Source organism: Oncorhynchus nerka, linkage group LG2, assembly GCF_034236695.1.
Source record: "Oncorhynchus nerka isolate Pitt River linkage group LG2, Oner_Uvic_2.0, whole genome shotgun sequence".
NCBI lineage: Eukaryota > Metazoa > Chordata > Actinopteri > Salmoniformes > Salmonidae > Oncorhynchus > Oncorhynchus nerka.
In genome coordinates this window covers 49,335,191-49,360,182 of record NC_088397.1, presented here as the reverse complement: position 1 = coordinate 49,360,182, position 24,992 = coordinate 49,335,191, and the positions used below count along the sequence as shown (strand labels likewise).

The following is a 24,992-nucleotide window of genomic DNA, read 5'->3' as shown; positions in this document are numbered from 1 at the left end:
GGCAGCGATTACAGCTGTGAGTCTTTCTGTGTAAGTCTCTAAGAGCTTTGCACACCTGGATTGTGCAACATTTCCCCGTTATTCTTTTCAAAATTCTTCAAGCTCTGTCAAATTGGTTATTGATCATTGCTAGACAACCATTTTCAAGTCTTGCCATAGATTTTCTAGTAGATTTAAGTCAAAACTGTAACTCGGCCACTCAGGAATATTCACTGTCCTCTTGGTAAACAACTCCAGTGCATATTTGGCCTTGTGTTTTATGTTATTGTCCAGCTGAAAGGTGAATTAATCTCCCATTGTCTGGTGGAAAGCAGACTGAACCAGGTTTTTCTCTGAGATTTTGCATGTGCGTAGTTCCATTCTATTTGTTTTTTTTTAATCCTGAAATACTCCCCAGTTCTTAACGATTAAAAGCATACCCATAAAATGATGCAGCCACCACTATGCTTGAAAATATGGAGAGTGGTACTCAGTAATGTGTTTAAATTGGATTTTCGCTTTGTATTCAGGACAAAAACTTTTTGCAGTATTACTATAGTGCCTTGTTGCAAACAGGATGCATGTTTTGGAATATTTTTGTTCTGTAATGTCAATTGGGTTGTTTTTGGTCCATCCTCAGTTTCTCCTTTCACAGTCATTATCTAACTGTTTTGAAGTCACCATTGGCCTCACGGTGAAATCCCTGAGCAGTTTCCTTTCTCTCCGGCAACTGAGTTAGGAAGGACGCCTGTATCTTTGTAGTGACTGGGTGTACTGATACATCATCCAAAGTGTAATTAATAACTTCACCATGCTCAAAGGGATATTCTATATATTTGTTTTGCCAACAGGTGCCCTTATTTGCGAGGCATTGGAAAACCTCCCTGGTCTTTGTGGTTGAATCTGTGTTTGAAATGCACTGCTCAACTGAGGGACCTTACAGATAATTTTATGTGTGGGCTTCAGAGATGAGGTAGTCATTCAAAAATCATGTTAAACACTATTATTGCACATTATTCACCTATTATGTGACTTCTTAAGCACATTTTTACTCCTGAACAGGTTGAATCATAGCCATGGGAATTAGGGGTGCTGAGGGTGCTGCAGAATATCCCTTCCGCCAAAAAATGTACATTATTTTTTCACAGAAATAGTGCACTGGGCTTTTCTAGTCCTGTATTAGCAGAATGATATAGCCGTCTGTGGCGGGGCCAGCTACCTGTATGTTAAATTATCGCCCAGTTTAGCCAAAAAGAAAGCACTGAGCCATTATAGGTTGAAGACTGGGTCCATCCTAGTTAGTCATGACTGGCAGAGATAATAGAGTGGTTGGACATGTCAAACGATGAGTCCTGATTGGTCTGTCATGTCACAGTCTTCTGTCTATAGAGAGAATCTTTGCTACTGCCAATTTCTGGAAAGATACAGTGCCTTCGGAAAGTATTCAGACCCCCGATTGCTCAGTTTGGCCGGGCGGCCAGCTCTAGGAAGAGTCTTGGTGGTGCCAAACTTCTTCCATTTAAGAATGATGGAGGCCACTGTGTTCTTGGGGACCTTCAATGCTGCAGACATTTTTTGGTACCCTTCCCCAGATCTGTGCCTCGACACAAGCCTGTCTCGGAGCTCTACGGACAATTCCTTCGACCTCATGGCTTGGTTTGTGCTATGACATGCACTGTCAACTGTGGGACCTAATATAGACAGGTGTGTGCCTCTCCAAATCATGTCCAATCAATTGAATTTACCACAGGTGGGCTCCAATCAAGTTGTAGAAACATCCTAAGGATGATCAATGGAAACAGGATGCACCTGAGCTTAAGTTCAAGTCATATAGCAAAGGGTCTAAAGGTATCTGTTTTTTATTTTTAATACATTTGCAAAAATTTCATAAAAACGGTTTTCGCTTGTTCATTATTGGTTTTTGTGTTTAGATTGATGAGGATTTGTATTTTATTTAATCAATTTTATAATAAGGCTGTAACGTAATAGAATGTGGAAAAAGTCAAGGGGTCTGAATACTTTCCGATGGCACTGTATAGCTATAGACAACTGCAAAAGCATTGCTAGACCTCTCAGAAACATTGCTGCCCTGAATTTAGCTGGTGCTACTGACAAAGCTCGCTCGGAAAAAGTTTAAGTAGACAGACTACTTTCTGGAGTACAATGCCATGTCGACTCACATGCATTTATGTGTTTGGGTGGGGTGGGGATAAGGCTTAAGAGGGTGTGAACAATGTTGAATAGGCGTAAAGAAAGAATAGTTCTCAATATTCCACTTTATTTGGAACGGCAGCCAGACAAAATTAAACGGGCCTATTTATATAATGAATATGAATTCTCGGGCAGAAATGATAAAATATTAAAGCATTGGACCTCTCACTAAAGGATTCAGTTAAATACAAACTGGTTCTCTAGCAGATTAGTAAGAATGGCTCACCCCGTGTTCAAGAATGGCCTTTTTCCCTTCATTCAGAATACAACCTCTCATTTTCGGGTTATTTGAAAAGGAAATAATCTCCAAAATATCACAATTTTTAAAACAAGCAATAGAAAGCTGATTGCAATTATAGTTTAATCCAACAGAAAAGACTGAACAAATATTAGAAAATAATATTGTTTAAACTCAAATATACTAATTGATAAAATACCAATATTTTCATTTTTTTATAAAACAGTATAATCTTTGTAAATTATATAATAAATAGCACTAGTGGAGTTGTCACACATCCAGTTAACAAAAATATATTGAAATGTCTGCTCTATGCAAAATTACAACCAACTGATTGCAGCATTAATGCAAAAATGGAGGAGGCAAAAGTGGAAAGGGGAGAATGTAAGGAACTTGTCTGTCGGTCCTGAATTAAAGATCAAAATTGTCTGAAGATAATTGTGATAAATAAAAAAGTATACCAGTTTAATTTAAGGATAAAATAATTGACAGCTGCACCATACAGGTTGCAAAATAGTTGGGAGATTTTCAACGGCACATGGTTTATGAACTGATACACAAACCGTTGTTTTTCAATTTAAATTATATACAAAATTCTTGCAATAAATAGAATGTTATATGTATGGGGGATACAACCATCCCAGCTCTGCAGATTTAGCTACAAAGTTACAGAATCATTAGATCGCTTGCTTCGGTACTGCCCATATGCAGGGTTGGGTAGGTTATTTTATAAATGTAATCTGGTACAGTTACTTTGTAACCAAAATTGTAATCAGTAATGTAACTTTTGGATTATCCAAACTCAGTAATGTAATCTGATTAGATTTTGTTACTTTTAAATTACTTTCCCCTTAAGGCATTAGAAGAAGACAAAAATATATGTTACCAATTGAACGACATCTATTGCAGGATAAATCATTGTTAAAGGTTACATAGCTGGCCATGTATGGATGGTCAATTTTACTTTATGGGTTGGTTATGTAGGCTTCTTCTAACCCATCGCTTTCTACTACATATAATAATATGATTTAATTATATCTTTGGATGTCATAAGGTGAATGCACCAATTTGTAAGTCGCTCTGGATAAGAGCGTCTGCTAAATGACTTAAATGTAATGTAAATGTACATTAAAAACCAAAGTCTATCAGAATTCCAGTTATTGCAATAAATGTTATACCTCTTGATCTTTAAGAATAAGACTTGGAAATATGGAAGTATAGATTAGCCAAATTGTTTTACCTGAGCATAACCCCAAAACTAAGGACTTTTTTAGCTGTTGTTTAGGATTTTGGTTTTTGGAGGACTGATTGGGCTCATTGATTTGAAAAATAAATGCTGGTTCATGGAATGGCATGTTTTGAACACTTTTGAAAAGTACTATTTACACGTGGAAAATGAAAGCCATGTGCTGCATTATAATGTCCATTGCTCGTGTTTCTTGGCCTAAGCAAGTCTCTTCTTATTATTGGTGTCCTTTGGTAGAGGTTTCTTTGCAGAAATGCAAAGCATGAAGGCCTGATTCACGCAGTCGCCTCTGAACAGTTGATGTTGAGATGTGTCTGTTATTTGAATTCTGTGAAGCATTTATTTGGTTGGAGGCTGGTAACTCTACTGAACTTATCTTCTGCAGCAGAAGTAACTCTGGGTCTTCCTTTCCTGTGGCGGTCCTCATGAGAGCCTGTTTCATTATAGCGCTTGATGGTTTTTGCAACTGCACTTGAAGAAACTTTAAAAGTTCTTGACATTTTCTGTATTGACTGACCTTCATGTCTTAAAGTAATAATGGACTGCCGTTTCTCTTTGCTTATTTGAGCTGTTCCTGCCATAATATGGGCGGTCTTTTACCAAATAGGGCTATCTTCTGTATACCACCCCTACTGTACCTTGTCACAACACAACTGATTGGCTCAAACACATTAAGAAGGAAATCAATTCCACAAATGTGACCCACCACCTGGATTTGATCTTATGCCGCAAAAATGTTAATGGTGTTTTTTACATTGGATAAAAGTAGAGGCTCAGAGCTACAAAATGGTATATCATACACTTCATTTTTGAGGAACAATGGGAAAGTAATTCTGCTTTGAAAGTTGACACATTTGTAAACTCACTTTTGAGAAAATGTCCTTTCAATGTTTTGGTATCTAGTGAAGAGCTCTTCTTTGTCTACACCCATTCAGCATTCAGAGTTCACAGCGCACACCTGATGCTCTGGCCAATGATTTGTTTACCTCTTAATAACAGGAAAACAGCCTAACCACCTCTGCTGGCCTCAATTTCATTACGCTTTTTTTTCCGATGTTTACTGACACTGACCATATTCAACGGGTGTTGCACACTTTTGCTAAGACATGTAACTAGCTAGGTGAACAACGTGTAAGATCACACACGTCACATAACGTTAGCAAGCGAGCCAACCAGCTAACGTTAGCTAGTTAAACAACAATGAACGTAGTGCCAAATCATGTTGTTACTGCCCTGCATGAATCTGCTGGGAGCTAACCAACCATATACAATGTTAGCTAGCTAACATTAGGCTCTAACTAGCAAAGCAAATTGCTCTGGGATACGAATAATAACGTCACCTAGGGAGCCAACCAGCTAACTTTAGCCAGCTAACAGTACACTTTAGCTTAAGACATGTAGCTAGCTAGGTAAACAATGAACCTAGCTTGGTAAACGTGTAAGATCACACACGTCACGTAACATTAGCTAACGAGTCCGCCGGCTAATGTTAGCTAGTTGAACATCAATGAACATAGTGCCAAATCATGTCATTACTACCCTGCATGAATCTTCTGGGAGCTAACCAACCAGGTTCAATGTTAGCTAGCTAACATTAGGCTCCAACTAGTAAGGTAAACGGTTCTGGGATATGAATAATAATGTCATACATGTAACAACATTTTTTTTTATATATGGTGGATTGGAAATGATGCAGACAATTACGTTGATAGAAGTCACAATCTATCTGCAGTATTGAAGCTGATCTACCCCCTAAAAAGCGAGTGTGAATCTCAGCAAAATCATTCAAGAGCATTTTTCTCATACAGTACTGGTCTCCAAGCTGTCTACATGCTTCACATGCGTAGATCTGCTCACACACACACACGTGCACTTTTGGGTGGAGTTGGATTTTTGGAGCAAAGCACACCTTTTGGCTGATCCAGACTCCCAAATAACATTCCCAAGGGGGCGATAGAAGTTCTTGTTGTCTTCTAATTTGTGTTGAAAGCAAAAAAATAGTAAAGTTGTCTTCAAGAGTCTTCCCCTTGCTAGCTAAAGTAAACTCACATAAACTCGTACTTCGCCTTGGTCTGTACAATTGCCCGTATTTTTGCGCCCCAAAAACGTAATACTTCCAGATCAACTTTAATGTCAATACCATTGTAAAGCACAATTTCTCCCCTTTCCAACAAAATAAATGACATGACCTAAACGCTGCCCGTTTCAGCATGATTCAAGCAGGCAATGAGCCCCGTCGGATGTTTAAAAAAATGGCGGGTGGGGAAGCGAAACTAATGCGTGATAGTGAGAAGGAGAGATGTCGTGTGGGAAAATTGCTTTTTTTCACGCGATCTGTCCAACTTATCACCTTATTGCCGCTAAAATGTAAATAAAACACTATAAAGAGTTTATATAATGTGTCATTACATACCTATTTGAAGGTTTGTGTCGAATTTGAATGGGGTTTTAAGGGCGGTGAATGATGATCGCATGCAATGATGACGCAAAAAATGAATAGGTATCCCCCCTTACCCCGTCACTGTCCATTTCTTGTTTTTAAAGGATGAGAGAAGTGCTACACCTGGTGGAGAGAGACTGTAAGACGGAAATAGTTGCTTTATGCGTGCTGTACGTTACGACATGACACGTCACGATGTAACGGAGGGTCCGTTGTTTAAACTTTTCTCCAATACTATAGAGCTATTACCATGTCGATCAACGCTTGAATAGAAACCTAGTTCACACCCCCGATTTTGAAGTCAACACAGTCACTACAGTCCCATTAGTGTTCTTTGTATCCTCGTTTGAATGTTGCGGTTGAGCACATTTGTACAGAATGGGGTTAGTTTACGTTAGTTGGCTAAGCATAGCCTGTAAGCTAGCTATCCTTTTAGCTTTGCACATTTCATTGTGAAAAAATCGGGTTGATAATTTTAAAAATATGCCCTGGCAAATATTCTTATACTTGTCATTTTAACCTACAATATTATCCCAGTTTGATATGCTGCTTGAATGTATTCACTCCCAGCTAGCAGCTGTTTTTACAATTTCAAAATAGCCTAGAATCACTTTGTTATCACTACTTTATTTTGGGGGGATTCTAATAAGGATACAATGTTGTTTGGTTTACTGTGTGAACAGTTACTGACATTACATTTGGTTATCAATGCAAAATAGGCTACCTGATTCATGGCCTATACAGTATATATAGATCAGAACAAGGAACCGAGCGAGTTGGTGGTAAAATACAGCTTCATAGCCTACACAACACTGCCCCATGGCTACGCAATTAATTATATTTTGCGTTCCAAATGTCATGGGCTGCCAATCAATACGCACACCTGTCACCATCGTTACACGCACCAGCACAACTTTGGACTCACCTGGACTCCATTACTTTGTTGATTGCCTGTCCTATATCTGTCTGTTCCTCGGTTTGATCCCCGTGTCAGCATTATTGTCGTTATGTTTCCCCTGTTCAGACGCTGTTCTTGTTTGTTTCATGCCGGTTATTTATTAAATGTTCACTCCCTGTACTTGCTTCTCGTCTTCCGGCGTCTGTCCTCACACGTTGCTATACTGCGCTACGCTCTGAATTTTCCATCTCCGTAGGGTGTAAATTGGCCTTTCAGTGGCATAACATGTTTATTAACTTTCAAAGCAGCATAACTTTCCTGTGTTTCCTCCGGCTACAGTGTATGATATACCATTTTGATGCTCTGAGACTACGTTTTAAAAGTGTGAAAAAAGAGAGGAGAGAAATACAGCCGCATAACTTATCCGCAGATACAGTAGCTACAGATGTACTGTTATAGACAGGATGAATAGAGTGTTGAGAGCAGCTCACTAGAATATGTCTCTTTATTTGCACAACGTTTGCTCACCAACCACCAATGCTCCATTGAGGTTTGTCCTTGAGAGAATCCTTTTTGTCTCTTGAGGAAAATGTTAAGTATCCATGTTGAATGGCTTTAGAATCATTTGTTTGCTCCGCATTGGTAAAGGGCTTTCTTTGTGTTTCCTTGATCTAAAAGGCTGGGAAATGAAGATTGGGTTTGAACTATTTATTTCTCGCAGATACCCTATAAGAAGTTAGTTGCAGGGTGCATTGCTATTAGCATTAGCACAATGAAATGCTAGCTGTTCCCATAGACTTCCAGTCATTGAGTCAAAGGTTATTAATGTAAAAACGCATCTGGGCAAAAATATATATATATTTTAAAAAGAGCAGCTTTTTTTGCAGCAGTGGCAACAATCTGTGAAAACTCTGTCAAAACCATGTGACTCTGGAATACACCTAATACATTAGTCAACTGCACATAGCCACCCTTGAGTAGAGGGCCTTAAGAATATGTACACCAGAGAGGAGTACACATTTACACCCCCCCCCCCCCCCCCCCCCTTCCCCCTCCCAAGGCCATTAAACTTGGAGGGAAGTCTCCACAGTGGTCGATGGGGCATCTCTGCCTCAGTAGCACTAGCTACATAGCCTGTGAGAGCATTATTCACGTATGACCGGCTGTTTGTGGGATGAGCAGAGGCTGAGCAGAGGCTGTGGCCGAGTGAGGAGTGTCAGCCGTGAGACACAGGGACGGGAGAGGATGGAGCTCACATTAATTCACACCTTAAACAGTCAGCCCAGCCCAGCTCCTTCTATCTCTCTCTCTTTCCCGTCGTTGACTTCCCACTTTAATGATATTACTATGCAATTTCATGTCTCTCCAGTTTTTCTGCTGTTCACCCTCCCAGCAGTCCCTGGAGTGTAGTTGGATCTACCTGTCAGGGTGGTTGCAAGCTTTACCATCTTGTCTCTGATTGACTTTGCTTAGTGAGAGGGGTGCGCTCCTCGCTCTTATAGCCACAGTAGGTAACAAGGCATTATACAAGATAGATATCAATCAAATGACGCTGGAGAGCTCTGCTGAGGTTGTGTAACCAAGCAGGGTTATCCATACAATCTGTCACAAATGATGATGGAGTGGAGTAATAAGAGACATTTTCCCAGTATCGTCTTTACAGTGAATGATTGGCTCTGGTCAGCCTCAGAGCTTAGAGCTGACTATGCATGGCTATATATCTGGCCACCAGGTTTTTTAAATGACTGTCACATTAGCATTTAGGTTGCCATGTCAGTTAGCATTGGATATTTCACCTGAATTTTGTCAGCACTCTGTTCACATGTCATTAGGTGTGTAAATGTGTGACAATTGTGTTATAAAAGATACCACACTGAGAGGAGTAAAACAAAAAAAATCTGATCAGCAAACTGTTACAATTGGCATTTTGTCAAGAATTAGACAGTCAAACCCAAAGCTCCTATGGCCATGTTCTCACAAGCGATCTGTCAGGAGAAAGAGGAGGTGTAGCTTTTTCTCCCTTTCAAACCTATTGGCATTGATGGACATTTAATAAACGTGTTCTCTCTGCAAATAGAAACCCAGACCCAGACACTTGAATAGTTGCGCTCATGTGTCCCATTGTGTCTGACTGTGTCACTATATAGCTCCCCATTTTATCTTCCCTGGAATAGGGCTGAGCCTATATGACACCCTCTCATTGGGGCGGCAGCGTAGCCTAGTGGTTAGAGTGTTGGACTAGTAACCCCCGAGCTGACAAGGTACAAATCTGTCGTTCTGCCCCTGAACAGGCAGTTAACCCACTGTTCCCAGGCCGTCATTGAAAATAAGAATGTGTTCTTAACTGACTTGCCTGGTAAAATTAAATTTAAAAATTGTATGTTTAACAAAATCAGTGTCGTGTTTTCATGGATGCCAAGGGAAGCCAGGCTTCCTTCCCCCCCAAAAAATTGACCAAGAAGAAAAACGTAAAATAATGTATCTTTCGTCTCTCTGTTTCATAATTTCCATTCAATTTGCAAGAGGCTGACTGTATCTCACTGGTGAAAGCGTCCGAGCGAGTGAAACATTGCCCCTCTGTCTCTGTATGTGTTGCCCATCTATCTGACGCTGTCTGGTCGAAAAGAGTATGACATTGTTGCCGCACCTATCATTGAATACAAGGGAAGCCAGTGAGCATTCTCCCTTGATACAAATATCATAGAACAATAAGCAATGAGTTTGGATTTGGCTTCACACCAATCATATCAAAAGCCAAACGTCATTGACAGAAAAAAACTTTAATTGTTGCATCTCAATGTGTTGTCGTCTTCCGTTGTCTAGCTAGCTAGATAAAATTGTCACTTTCCTAAATTAGCCATGGATGGAGATAGAGATTTGGAATTGTGGTTTTACTTAATTCTCCGTACTGGCCAATGATTATAATGGCGATCTGATCCAACCCTAAGTTCATACATTGTGCCTCTGGCCTGAGAGGATGAAAGTTCAATATGTAGCTAGATGTTGTAGGCTAATGTTAGCTGGCTAATAGTTGCCCATGAAAATAAGTTAGGCTAGCGAGCATGCATTTTAGCCAGGTAGCTAGCCTAGGACAACAAATACTAAAAGTGTGTATAGTATGACAGAGTCATAGGTTATTTCGGCCACATGAAAGAGAGGAGGATGGCATTGGCATTTCTCTACAAGCATTTCTCTACTTTTTCTACTTACGCACACACACACGTTTGTTTTACTATCCTTGTGGGGACCAAACAATTGATTCCCATTCAAAATCCTATTTTTCCAAACCCCAAACCGTTAACCTGACCCTAACCTTAACCCCAAACCCTAACTCCTAAACCTAATCCTAACCCCTAAGCTTAAAATAGACGTTTTCCTTGTGGGGACCGGCAAAATGTCTGCTCTTCTCTAAATTTTCCTCTTTTTACTATCCTTGTGAGGCCATCTGGTCCCCACAAGGATAGTAAAACCAAAACACACACAGACATCAGTATCATGGACAGCCACATGATATTTAGTTTACCTTGATTGGACTAAATCGTTTTTAGAATCTTGGAGTTGTCACTTTATTAGACTAAGCAGAGGTGATTAGATAATGTTGAAATATTGAAGCTGAAATGTTTCTGGAATAGTAGAGGCAGCTCCTGTTTCCTTTGCGACTTGCGGTAACTCTTTGGTGTTCTAAATCAATAGTTGTTTAGTAGTCCAAAAATGTCAGAAACCTTAACTTGATTGACCATGCTGTAGGGCATGTAACTGATTGTTACATGCAATATGCTTTGTGGACTCCACCGGACAGATGTTGCTCTCCGGTTTTGTGATGAAACACAAAGGTGTGGACGGATTTATTCGGCCACTGTGTCTTCTTATTGTCTCAGTCATAGACCTATATATAACGGTGGCAAGGCATATGAACCAAAGGGTTATAAAGCAAACAATGCAATTATCACAACACATAGGTTGTAATATGGCTTTTTTTCCTGGCTTGGCTTCCCTAGTGATTCTATCGCTACTGAACAAAATCCATCAGCTGATTGCGGTCTACTCTAAAATCAAAAAGAGACAAGATAAATTACATTCTGCGTAGGGGGCATAACATGCAGTAAGGTTGGGGTAAATTCGGAATTCCTGAATTTAATTCAACTCAAACTATTAATTGAAATTGTAATTTTATTTGGCCTCAAGAACAGAATGCAGAAATTGAATTGAATTTGAATTAAAGGAAGTAGAATTCAATTCAAACCAATTTAAATAAATTCCACTGAGACATGAAAGATACAGTATGTATCACATTCCTGTGAAAATTATTTAGCCAAAAGCATATGCCACCTCTTACTGAATACAGATTCCATTTTAAATATCGGTTTGATTATAACTCGAAGATGTCAAACAGTATTTTGTTTGTATTTTTGTCATGAGATGTTAGATTTTTCCATTCTGCTTCATCCTTCCATTCTGGAGTGTTTGATCTAATGCATTCTGGGAAATGTATTTTTTATATTTAATAACATATAAGTGAATTATGAGTTATTAACATACAAAATAATCTTAGAATGCTTCCCGACAACTGTAATTATTTAAAACTATTTTGAATAAACATTCATAGTGATGTGCAGTACCAGTCAAAAATTTGGATTTTTCTTTATTTTTAATATTTTCTACATTGTAGAATAATAGTGAAGACATCAACACATATGGAATCATTTAGTAACCAAAAAAGTGTTAAACAAATCTAAATGTATTTTATATTTGACGTTCTTCAAGTAGCCACCCTTTGCATTGATGACAGCTTTGGAATGAATTGGAATTAATTAATTGGAATTAAAGACCAAGTCGCAACTCAATTCAGAATTGACCCCAACACTGCAATGCAGGTATCGAATTAGCTCTGGATGAAGACTGCACTGCAGGCACTTTTTACAGGAATCTATGGCTACCTGTCCAGGGATCATTTGCCATGGTTAATTTAGTTGGCGCTCAGAGTGGATATTTCAGCCGAGTACTCACAGCACCCCCAAGAGGGAGACAGGCACCGTACAGCATCAGAACAAAGGGGCTTCTTATTCCTCTCATCATTCCGCTCTCGTGCTCCTGTAGCTATCTTTCTTGTCTCTGCTCACACTCACACTGGAGACGAGGAACACTGTCTGTCTAATTCCTCAGTGAAACAACAGCAACACACCACATACATGCAGAGACTTGAATAGCGAATGTGTAGTGAGGGGAGCCCTGCACGTGTTTATTTTCTTTGAGTGGCTGCAGAAGTCAGGGGGTCTGCAGACTGCAGATGTAGGAATTACAGTACCTACCGACTGAAGGCTGAGCTGACAGTGACAGTTGGAGCACATTCTCTAGGTACAGGTAGACGAGCCTTCGCAGTTCCCACACTGTACCCTCTGGCTGGCTGAATCTCATTCATTCTGGTAATCACACTAGTTTTTGTTCTGGGTTCGTGTGTTTTTACTTCCACGTGTCCATTTATTCCATTGAATTCTGCATTTGAAAAGCGTGGAAAATATTTGAATTTTGCACAACAATTGGAATAACCTTTTACAGTATTTTAAGCTTGGGATCACTGCATAATATAATGGTTGCTTTTAGTATGTGTTTTGTAGCGACTTCCTTCACACTAACAGTAGTGCATGTGTGCTGTTTTCCAGAGCCGACCATTATATCCACGCCACCGTCCACCCTGGACGTGACTGTAGGAGAGAGCATCGTGCTGCCGTGTCAGGTGACTCATGACCCGTCTCTAGAGCTCAAGTTCACCTGGTTCTTCAACGAGCAGCTGATCCACTTTGGCGACCACGGCGGATACTTTGAAAAAGTGGGAGGTGTAAGTGCATAAGCCTCCAAATATTCCCTCCGGATTCCCTCCCGATTCCCTCCCGGGGCCATCAAGCCTCCCATTTATAATCAAAGTGTCATGTCTGAGAAATGGTGCCGTATTACCACGCTTTTACACCATGCTTGTCAGGGGCACTGCAATGCATAATGAATAGGAAGAAACACACATCTTTACTACGCCGTGTTGCAGATTGCTTATATTTTATTTATGCCACTGCTCTCTCACGAAGATATGTCATTAAAGAGACATTGATTTTTCAACCCCTTCAGAAATTACATTGAGAGAGGTCAAGGGGTGGAGCTGGTGATACATTGCAACATCGACACCGTGGTTCCCTTCCTTTAATATAAGTGAGGTCATATTAAGTAGGGTATCCGCAGTGCAGAGAATGTTTGGAGCATGTGTATTTATGTGTGGTGAAAATGTGCTGCACATAGTTTATTTTAAAATGACATTTACATATTCCCCATCCTTCCCTAAAACCTACCAAGCTCAAAGCTCAGATCATATGCCCTGTTTTGCATAGGTTTCCTCTTTCATTTACACTTTACGTTAACTACAAAACACTTAAAAGCTACTTTTTCATCTCCCCTGTCTGAAGAAAGAGTGATGATAATCATTGTTCCAGAAGTGATGAGTAGGGGCATGTACATTACACTCTCTGGTCAGGTTGTCATGTTTTTCATTATTTTAATCGTAATAGTTTTCCTTTTACATGATAAATGACACCACCTGGAGTTACATATGCTGTTTTTGCCACATCCAATTGAGCTTTTGCCACATCCAATTTATGACTGGTCCTGATTCCACTCAGTACTGGACTGATTAAATGATGGTGTGAAAGTGGGAACTGCAATTGGAAATGGAATGGAAAGAACTTGAGAACTTTACCTTTAAGCTTTGCTTGATCATTGAAATAATGAGGCCACTCTTCCACAGCTAAAATCAGCATGTGTATGAATACATTTGCGTAATAATTATAATTAAACGTAAGTGCTCTGCCCGTCTCATATGTACAGGTATGCCGATGACCCTTTTAAAACATGGAAACAGATCACAGTTAAAATCCTAGAATTATAATAGAATAATAGGCATACAAAGACCCTGAATATTTTTTTTTTTAAATATACAATTTCTGCTCACATATGATTATTTCTGCTCAAATCATCATATTTCATTTATTTGAATTACACGTTGGTAAAATGTTACTACAGTATATTAATCGTTGTGCTTGTGTATGTGTGTGTGTGCGTGCGCGTGTGTGTGTCTGCGCGTGTCTATCCGTCCGTGTGTGTGTGTGTGTGCATGTTCATGTGTGTGTGTTGCATGTTAGCAGCATTCCGCTGGGGACATCATGATTCGGAACATCCAGCTGAGACACGCAGGGAAGTACACCTGTGCAGTGCAGACCAAGGTGGACAGCATCTCCATCGCAGCAGACCTGGTGGTCAGAGGTAGTTCTCTCTGTCTACAAGCAATATTTCATGAAAGATACCTTGATTTTGACTACCATTTGTTGTTATTTAATAATAATGTAATACATGCTTATTTAGCATGATAAAGTATCATGCGATGTTAACACTTTCACAAATTCAACATGGGTTACCTTTGTAGTAGGCATTTGTCGATCTTGAAAACCTTGTAAACCCCACAGAACTGATCCTATGTTGGAAAGTCATTCTCATGTCCTTGAAAGGTCATTGAAAAATAATGGTAATAGAAAATGCAATTTGATAGGGAACAATCCCACCCACTCACTTGATTAGGTCAGTCGCTCTGGATAAGAGCGTCTGCTAAATGACTTAAATGTCAATGTAATGTCAGTTATCCATGGCAACAACAAAGCATTATTTAAGTTAGCTGTGCAGATTTGAAGGGGTCCCATCTGTGTCTTTAAGACTGAATGAGATGGATGCTAGTTAGTTGTCTGTGTTTATTCTCCATCATCCTGGACATGCCTCTAATTAAGATGTGAAGGCATTGTACTCTGTGAGATCAGTTGAAAAGATGGTCAGATAGAGATGTATCTCTCTCTCTTTTAATCTAATTAGACAGAAAAGCTCCCTGAGGATTCACACCAAACTGATTTCACCATCTGTACTCCTAGTGCTGAAGGCAGATAGTGATAAGGACACCACTGCTCTGCTCTGCCTTTTTTATACTTCTTTCTCTCTCTCTTTCTCTCTCTCTCTCTCACTGTCTCTTCCTCTCTCTGTCTCCCTCCCTCTATCTCCCTTCCTGCCTGGCTGTGCGTCGTATCTGCAGGTCCCCCAGGCCCGCCCACCAGCATCCATGTAGAAGAAATCAGTGACACCACAGCCTCTCTCTCCTGGAGGCCCGGGCCTGATAATCACAGTCCAGTTACAACATACACCATCCAGGCCAGGACACCATTCTCCCTGGGCTGGCAGGCTGTCACCACAGGTAGGCTCTTCAACCAGCGATTGCCTCATCAAAGCGGTATATAGGGGTCTGATCTCCATTTTCTCTTTTCCGTGTGAGAGTATGAGCCTATGAGTGATTTTACTTCAATTCCAAATGGCACTCGATTGTTCAGTGACAGGGTTCACTGCAGATTTACTTGACAGCAGGTGTTGTTGAAATGTGGATCCATTTCCAGAGGTCTGACTTACAGTGAATGGTGCTGTTTGATAGCATAGAAATGAGCCCCATACGGAAGTTTGGATGGCGGTTCTAGAGCAGGCTGTAGTTATGCATGTTTGGTGCTGTTCCAATTATTTTGGGGAGGAGCCTGTTAGTTTGGGGGAAAAATACATATTTAATATATATATTGATACTGCATCTTTAAGTGTGTGTCACTGTACAAGGCAACATCACTAGTGCCAAGAGTTTTTCCTGGCCATGCCTTTTACAGCCAGGACAAACCTGACCAAACAGGGACACTGAGTGAGGTCCACCCTTAAGGTGTGTGTTTTGTCTTGTGCGTGTGTGTGTGAGTGAGTGAGTACACCATGTGTCCTTCTGTGTAATTAGCCCCCTGCACCTGTGGAGTGTGCTCAGTGGGCCTGTCAGCCTAGAGGACACTCTCCTGCTACCTGCTTCATTCTGAGGGGAGGGGGCTGTTTTGTTTTGTGCCAGTTCCTGAGATGGTGGGGGGCCGCCGCCTGACAGCTACAGTAATAGACCTGAGCCCCTGGGTGGAATATGAGTTCAGAGTCCTGGCAAGCAATGCCATTGGGACTGGGGAGCCCAGCAAACCATCCAAACAAGCAAGGACTAAGGAAACATGTATGTACGGTATTCATTGAATCCCTTCAATTCTGCATGTTTTCAGTTTTTCTTATGTGCATCTTCTTGCCATTAGTTTGTCTGGTATGGTGGGAAAAAGCTATTTCAATGTCAAAGAATCTAATCCGAATGTGTTGTTATCGTGTTATCTTTGATGGCTGGGGTCGACTGAGTTGAGCAGGATTACGATTACCCTCTGTTCCCCCAGCTCCGAAGGTCACACCAGCTAATGTAAGCGGAGGTGGAGGCAGTCGCTCAGAATTAGTGATCACTTGGGAGGTAAGCAAGCCGCTCACTCCAATACTCCCTCACCCATGGAGGGGAAGCCAGAAGTCATTATTCTCTAAGGAGTCGGGCCGTTGTTTCATTAATAACAGCAGCCAGGCTTATTGTATGGCATTTCATTTTTAAGAACAGAGAGGCAATAACTGCTGCTGTCTCCCCGGGGTAGAGAAAAATGCCTTTGAGGTTTTAATAAGCTAATTAAACCGAATGATTCTTCACACAGTCACAAGCAACTTTTTCAAAGATTGTCCTTCCCTATCTTTTTCAGTCTTACAGTTCTTCTCAATCCCGTACAAGCTTTTTTTTTTAAATGTTTTAACAATGTTGCCGATTTTCAAAACAAAGTTCAAAAGCCACAGAACTCTGTGGCGTTTTGCAAAACACTAAATGCTTTTTCACTAATGTAGTTGCCTTCTCAAAACATAAATATATTAATCAAAAGTAAATGATACGGTCAAAATTGTAAATACGTTCATCAAAAGAACATGAATGCCTGCAAAAAGATTGATGCTGCCATACTTATGTCTTGAAGTCAAGCAGACAAAACAGAAAGTTAGTTGGTCTTTTAAAAACCCCAGATCAATACATTTTCTTTGCAGTCACTAGATAATGATGATCAAAATTGGAAGTACAACTATCCAAAAGTGCAGAATTATGGGCAATTACTCTCCATGTATGCATATTTCATCAAACAATTTCATACACATCAAATCAAATGTTATTCCTGGTAAAAAAATAAAAAAAAAATAATGAAAAAGTACATTGAGTGCCGGTTGCGTTCATCGGTATCATCACAATACAATTCCATGTATTCAATACATAGACTGGTTTGTTCATAGTTTTGTAAACTTTCCATCAGTGCACAGAAACACAATCCACAATAGAAACAAGTAAAGGTGAATACAATGGAATACAATGGTGGAGATGACTTAAGAGGAACCCAAAGTTACTTAGAAGTAACACAACTTCATTCTCTGGATCTCTGCATGTCCGCAATATTGTAAAAAAAAAAAGATCTCAGTCAGGGACTCAACTTATTGTTGAGAACAAATGAAAACATTTGGTGTGCATCAGCAGTCAACAAACTAGCCCATGTTAGATTGGTAGATTAGTCTAGCGGCCAGCTATCTAAACTTGTAGTAAGCATGTTCGAATTACCGACCAGGGTGGGGCCCATTGATCATCAGTCATCATATTAAAAACTGCAAACATTTGCCTCCACCCTATGGCAAAATGTTTAGAATTGCAGTAAATTAGCTGTAAAACTGCACATTTTTCTCTGTGCCCCATGGCAAACTGTGCAGAATTGCACAAAATTAGTTATAAAATGGCAAAATCTTCTCTCCACCCCATGGCAAACTGTATAGAATTGCAGCAAACTTGCTTTAAAACGGCAACATTTTCTCTACTCTCCATGGCAAAATGTGCAGAATTACAGGTGATTGCAACTTTTAAATAGAAAACAATTTCTCAGATGTAACGAGGGAGGCAGACCCATGTGCCACTGTGGCCCATCATGACGAGTTCCATTTTCTGGTGGCCCATCATGACGAGTTCCATTTTCTGGTGGCCCCCACCCCCATCAAAATTGCCTTCCCTGGCCTAGATCTTTCCCTATATTGTAATGTACATGGTATGACACTGATGGGGTGATTTAGAATGTTGTGCAGAAGTATTTACTGATTGTGTATTCACTGATTACAATTATGTTTAATGTTTTGCAAAAGGTGGACTAAGACATGCAAGTCAGGTACTAAGGCAAGAAAATGATCGGAAATTCTGTAAATATATTTGAGCATTTGGTCATTGCGGTTCTGCTATAGATTCGTTTCAACACAGATTCAAACATGTCTTGTACGCGATTGAGAAAACATGTGATTAGCCCTGCTTGAAAATCATCCACTGCTGTGAAAGTTTTGCTGATTGACTATTGAATGTTAATGAGTTCAATTACAGTCTAACTTTGCTTTAACAAAGTTTCAATACAGCCTTGATTGAAGTTACTTCAGATGAGAAGTACAATGGACTAAATTATTTCAATGTGTAGCTACACAATGATGTGAAAATGTAAGCTACAGTATCTGACTACATACTACTTTTCCAAAGCAGTGGCGGTCGGTGCCATTGAAGATGAGGGAGGACGATTCATTTTCTTATTTCTATTACAGCATATTGGATGACTGTCATTCATATTCCATTCACCCAACTCAATGTAACATCGATAGGTTTTGACTACTACATGATACCAACACTTTCCCTATACCCTATCATGAGGTTACTAGCTATAACCTAGCCTATGAATGAAAGTCTGCAATGTAGGTCAAGAGAAATTTTGAGCAATCAAATCTATTGCCTGCATCTATCTGATATAGGGTTTAATCATTAGTCCAACAGTTGCAAACGAGAGTTTCATGTGAACAAATTCAGGTCTGTTTATCACTGATTCATTCCAATTGCTTCTGTTTAAGAAATGGTTTTCAATAAAATTGGTGGAATGAATACACCCCTAATCACACTCAAACACAGTTCACTTTCATAGCAGCCACATACAAACAGCATGAATGATCCCTTTGATCATAGTATTCCTTCTCGTATCTACGCACTCTCCTCCTCTCCTTTTCCCTTCGCTTGTGGACTTCAGTGTACAACACATCAGCATTCTGTGACCAGGCGAAAAATAGCTAACTGCTATACACGCCTACATCATTGTCACCATATAAACATCATAGTCAGCATAGCTACTAGAACTAACTAGAACATGCAGTACAGTGTACAGTCAGCAGCAAGAAGTTTAGCAGTTACACCGGTGGGCCCCAGTGGCAATAAATTAATACAACCAAAAGCTTACCTTGACTTGGAAGAGTTTCAGCTAACATAGCAGCCCTCTCTGTTTAAGCGGGGTGTTTGAGTAGGCTAAACTAGCTAGCTGCATTCTCTAGCTAAGTAAGTGAAAGTGAAAAAAAAATACAACAAAATATATCTCTCTCTCTCGCTTGCTTCTCCTTTATTTTTGAAGAAATGAATTTGTTCAAAACTGTTCAATTACTGTCTTTCTCTCTCTTTGAGTCAACTACTCACCGCATTTTATGCAGTGCTAGCTAGCTGTAGCTTTCAGTACTAGATTCATTACTCTGATCCTTTGATTGGGTGGACAACATGTCAGTTCATGCTGCAAGAGCTCTGATAGATTGGTGGATGTCGTCTGGAAGTTGTCATAATTACTGTGTAAGTCTATGGAAGGGGGTGAGAACCACAAGCCTCCTAGGTATTGTATTGAAGTCAATGTACCCAGAGGAGGACGGAAACGAGCTGTTCTCCGGAAACACCATGGTGCTAACCTACAGAGTGCTGCTGAGGGTACTGTAGACCTTCATTGCCAAACAGTGTGTATTAATCATTTATTTGGTGACATTAATATATTTAGTATAGTTTTATTTAAAGAGGTTAACTTTTTTAATGTCTCACTATTTAAATTTTTATGAAATTCACTGAGGAGGATGGTCCTCCCCTTCCTCCTCTGAGGAGCCTCCACTGTTCCCAACTATTATAAAATAGAATGCCCTTTATATAACCATGCATCTTTGGGGAGTGTTGACTTAAAACAATAAAAGTCAGTCCCCATAAATATATGAAATATGATGTGCTTTCAGTCTTAACAATAGCTAGGTGGTGGTATCATGCTGAGGGCGCTTTATTATTGATGGACGTGGGTGTTCACTACTTGTGCACCAGTTTCAATGTGTTTGTGTATGTGTGTGCGTGTATGTTTTCTTCTAGCCTGTTCCCGAGGAGCTGCAGAACGGGGGAGGGTTTGGCTATGTGGTAGCCTTCAGACCGTACGGCGCCACAGGCTGGATGCAGGCCGCAGTGCCCTCATCGGAAGCCTCCAAATATGTCTTCAAGAACGATAGCATCCAACCCTTCTCCCCCTTCCAAGTGAAGGTTGGAGTGTACAACAACGAGGGGGAAGGCCCTTTCGGACCCGTCATCACCATCTACTCTGCAGAGGAAGGTTGGTAAAGAATTAAGTCATACCAGAGGAGCGGCAGTGCTTCCCGGGCCTCAGTTCACACATAGCATTTAAAAGCCAATGGAGAGGCGCCTCTGGATAGTTTATTCCCGGTCAATACAGTGATCTTGTTGCCCATGCTCTCCTATCTGCAGATGGTTGGTTCCCACAGCTGCTGGTTTTGGTTCTCTCTGTACTTCTGATGAAAGAGATGGACCCACTTTAAGAGTCATCAAAGCCTGCCACTACTTTTAAACTCATTCAAATTATTTTTACATTTCACCCAGAGCCTGGCAGAGCGCCCACCAGGATCCGAGCCAAGAGTCTGTCTGCGTCTGAGATTGAGGTTTCATGGAAAGCCCTGCCTTGGAACACCAGCAAGAGAAGAGTCCTAGGCTATGAGGTTAGCCAAGTTTTTTTCTAGTTTCCCTCTACCTATTTGTGTGTCAAAGTGTTCTTGCATGAGTAAAGGCATGCGTGTGTAGTTGTGAGCATGTGCATGTGTGTGTGCATGTGTGTAGCAACTAATGCTGTACGATCTTGTTGCGTTCTATTATTGATGAGTGTTGCTAGCTCATGCACATTGGGAATCTCAGATGTAATAGGTTGTTATGTGTAATGGTCCAGCCAGGTCCCCTGTCTGTTGAGTTGTGTTTCTCTTGTTGCTTGCTAAGTGCTGTTACTAACTACACTGATTAGTCTAACAGTCTAGTGATGCAATGTACCAGGGGACAGAATGTTTAGCCTATAATCCACACTGTACTGTAGGCTAAAAGACTGTGGCTTTGAGCTCAGTTAGTTGATTCCAATCCTTAGTCAGCTCACTATTGACATTCAATATTGGAAAAAATATATATTTTCATTCATGGGATCCATAAAGTACTGGAATTATGAATTGTTGACCATTTAAAGTAAACAGGGAAGTGGGGCCTGAGCAAACGGTTCCTGTGAGGGAAGACAAATTATATTTGTGCTGTCAACCGTGCCAGCTATTTCAGCCTAGACACTCAGGCGACAAAGAAAATCTGTTATCATTCAACTTGACAGCTGGGACATTTTACACATTGTGATTTCTCTTTGACCACGCCATTTAAACACTCCCTCACTTCAAGAGCTAAGTAACCAGAACCAAGGCACCTTACCCATGGAAAGACGAGAATATATGAGGTGACACCATACAATGAAATGCTGTTTTTATACCAATTCACTGCAGTTCTAGTTTACAGTTCGTGGACAGTGTCTACCAAAAAACAGTTTTTTACAATGTTCTCACAAATTAGTGTCTGCATTAATGTCCCTAGTTATCCTCTTTCTATCTGGTCTCAGTTGAGGTACTGGGAGAAGAGAGAGAAGGAGGAGGCAGCCAGTGTGCAGAGAACGGTAGGCAACCAGACATCCGCCATTATCCGAGGGGTGAGAGGAAGCAACACGTACTACGTCACAGTGAGAGCATACAACACGGCCGGGGCAGGGCTTCCTAGTGTTACTGTCAATGTCACCACCAAGAAACCACGTAAGTGTCTACCCCTGCTTTTGGTTCGAGCGGTTGTTTCCATTGACTTATTGGAGATCATGTGATCCTCATCCTCATGTATTTGTGTCCCTCAGCGCCCAGCCAGCCCCCGGCGAAGGTCATGTGGAACACATTGAATTCCAAGATAATCCTGAACTGGGAGCAGGTCAAAGCCCTGGAGAACGAGTCAGAGGTCACAGGCTACAAAGTAAGGAAGCACTGACTGCATGGATTTAATTAGAAATAGTGGCCATTGTCATGGTTTCTCCCGGGTGACCTTCTAACTGTGTGGTCCATCCCTAGGTGCTCTACAAGCGTAACCGACATAGCCGTCCGAGTGTCATGGAAACCAACACAACATCGGTGGAGCTTTCCCTGCCTATGGATGAGGAGTACTTCATCCAGATCAAACCATTTGGGGAGGGAGGAGAGGGGAGCAGTAGCAGACAGATCACAATCCCCAGAATACCAGGTCAGTCTCTAGTGGACTGCTTCCTCATACTTCATTGATCTCAATGGCGTTGCTATAGCTATTGCCAGTACTGCTTTATTGTCTTGACTACAGACTGGAGTTTTTCTTGCCCTAGTCATGTCTTCAAAAGGAACAGATAGAGTAAGGATTATCTATAAAAATGAATAGTGCCAGGATTTAATCCCGGACTAAATTACTTTATGTATTCAGAATTGCGTGTAAATATGCCCAAGGTTTGATCATCAAAGCATTTAATAGCACAAAAGCCTTCAACAATTAATTGCCAACCAGGCTGCTTGTCATTTTCCGTATAAACAGACAGACTATCAAAGCCCATTCCTTTTCATGTTTTTCAGGTCCCAATGCAATTGGCTCGGCGACCAAGGTCTCTACTTTATCAGCCCTCAGTACAATAGCACTGTCTTTCACAGCGCGGACATCGTTATGACAAACCGCTATCAGCGAACATCTGATGTGGAGGCAACTTGACAACGGAACAGGAACACCAACCACCCAGTCTGGTGTAACTAGATCCGTTCATTTAGATTTTAGCGGCAGGAGGATGAGCAACGTTGGAAAACAAAGTCACTGAGATGAGAGGGAGAGAAAGGGCCTCGCTTCAGCACCCCGTCCACCGGCGAGAACAGGAAATCGACCGATGTCTTGACTCTGTTGTTACCAAAGCAGCTTTCATTAAAAAAAAAGAAAAATGTCTTATATGCATCTTTTGTATGACATGTCTAGCTTTTATAGATTTCTTTTGAAACCAATTCATAATTGGTCTGGGCGTTTTATAAAAGGCAAGGTTGAGGTGAGTTCAGTGCATGGTGCGTACCTACATACAGATCTGACAGTTTTAGAATTTGATACGTTTTCAGTTTGTTGGAAAGAGCGCTTTTGTCGTCTGAGGTGAATTGCATTTTTTGGTCAAAGAAAACTACCTGTTACTGTGGTTTCATGTCAACAAAAACCATAGTTCAGTCTTCTTAGAAATGTATGCATTTTTACCACCATCTAGACTGATATGTTGAGTATATTGCTTTATAACTATTTTTTTATTACTCCATAAAACATTGCACTGATGCCTGGTGAAAAATGAGACTTGATAGAAATGTGACAAACTATGTTAAAGTATGAGAGGGACTTTATTGTCCCTTGCTGGTTTGGAGTCCCATCTTCCATAGGTTGCTCTGGCCTTGGCCATTTAATTGCTCTGGCTGTCTGTCTCATCCGCTCATCACCCTACTCATCCTCTCAGTTACATTAGCTGTGTGTCAACTCTAAAGCTATTCTATTCTTTGCCTTGTGTGTGCCTCATCATATCTTCGAAATCCTCAGGTCCTTAAAGAGCCTTAACTTATCTATCAACAACTATTATAAACATAGATGTATGTTGTTATGCAGCTGCTGTATGATGTGTAGCTACACTCTGCATTAATAGACAGGTTATTACCATCCCGTGTATAATCCTACAGTCATTCTTAGGGCCAGGAGTTTTTTTCCTGGTCAGGTTATGTGGTCGGGAAAATCTCCTCGTCCTTGTCGTATATTATAGTTAGGGCCAGGGGGTTTTCTGACCATGTGACCTGACCTGGAAAAGCTCTTTATGAAGGAGAAGTGTGTTTCAACAGTGTCGTGCTGTTCAGCATGGCTTAAAGGTAAGGTGGAAAGCCTGGGACATTTTAGTAGGTCCACTGACTGCTCCCCTACTAAAAGATGAAAACTTGTCAGCAGCATTTCTTTCCCATAGTCTTCTGATGCCATGTGATACTGGTACAGTACAGTACAATACAGTCCCATACATATGTAGCTTGTAATCCAGTGAAAAAGTAAAAAGTGCAGGTAGTTTGTAGTACTTTCGAGGGGAAGTTTAGGCAGACTAATGGGTCTGACTCAGAATCATGCGTTGAGAAATGTCTAATATACTTTTTTGTACACTTCAGATCATTTATATCAAATAAAAACCTTTCTAAAGAGCTGATTAACCTGGTTTTTATGTAATAACACAAATGTTTCATACAGTAGCTAAATGTCGTTCAGCATGACTGTATTTGCCCTTCTTTTCTGTCCATTTGCTAACTGACTGAATGGCTTGAGACCATACAAAGAGATAGCAGGTTTGTGTATCTAGCCATACAAGTCAAACCACTTTTATGTCTGTGCTTCTGTCTCAAACAGGTGTTCTCCTGTAGGCCTACACACTTTGGGATTTACCGGTACTACCATCCATTTACTCCATGTGAAGTTCTGTTTTTTGCTGTTGTTGGTTGTTTATACTGTGTTAATGAATAAAGTTGATTGATTTATATTAAGTGAGTGAAATTCAATGGACTTATTTCTTAATGCTTATTACTTGTAATCAGAATTAATTATCTTGAAATTCATATTACATCCAGTGGGCGGTGCTGCAAGTTACAATTCATGTTCAGGGAGCAAGTGTGTATCGGACCCGATTCAGACTTAAGAAATGTATGCCTTTCCTACACACGCCTTTCCTTCTCAGTAGTTGGATTCAGGCTTACCTTATGCAGGTGCATAACAGGATTCACAGGCGTGGTTCCCTTGCTCACGCTGAATAAATGTAATTCAACCACTGAAAACCCT

The 24,992-nt window shown here is 40.5% G+C and overlaps 1 protein-coding gene across 3 annotated transcripts in view; it reads left to right on the top strand.

Annotated features, from left to right (window-relative positions):
• The window catches only part of LOC115136960 (contactin-4-like), a 165,910-nt gene extending 141,210 nt beyond the window's left edge, over window positions 1–24,700 (top strand). For 2 of the 3 annotated variants that reach the window (XM_029672896.2, XM_029672906.2), the window contains exons 13-23: window positions 12,673–12,848; window positions 14,194–14,314; window positions 15,126–15,284; window positions 15,960–16,109; window positions 16,318–16,388; window positions 20,172–20,406; window positions 20,691–20,806; window positions 21,730–21,916; window positions 22,012–22,124; window positions 22,220–22,388; window positions 22,745–24,700. In XM_029672896.2, the coding sequence (XP_029528756.1) occupies window positions 12,673–12,848; window positions 14,194–14,314; window positions 15,126–15,284; window positions 15,960–16,109; window positions 16,318–16,388; window positions 20,172–20,406; window positions 20,691–20,806; window positions 21,730–21,916; window positions 22,012–22,124; window positions 22,220–22,388; window positions 22,745–22,836 (1,589 nt within the window). In that variant the 3' untranslated portion in view covers window positions 22,837–24,700. The remainder of the gene's footprint in view (window positions 1–12,672; window positions 12,849–14,193; window positions 14,315–15,125; window positions 15,285–15,959; window positions 16,110–16,317; window positions 16,389–20,171; window positions 20,407–20,690; window positions 20,807–21,729; window positions 21,917–22,011; window positions 22,125–22,219; window positions 22,389–22,744) is intronic. The other variant, XM_029672915.2, reaches the window with a different exon arrangement.
• The last annotated feature ends 292 nt before the right edge of the window (window positions 24,701–24,992 follow it).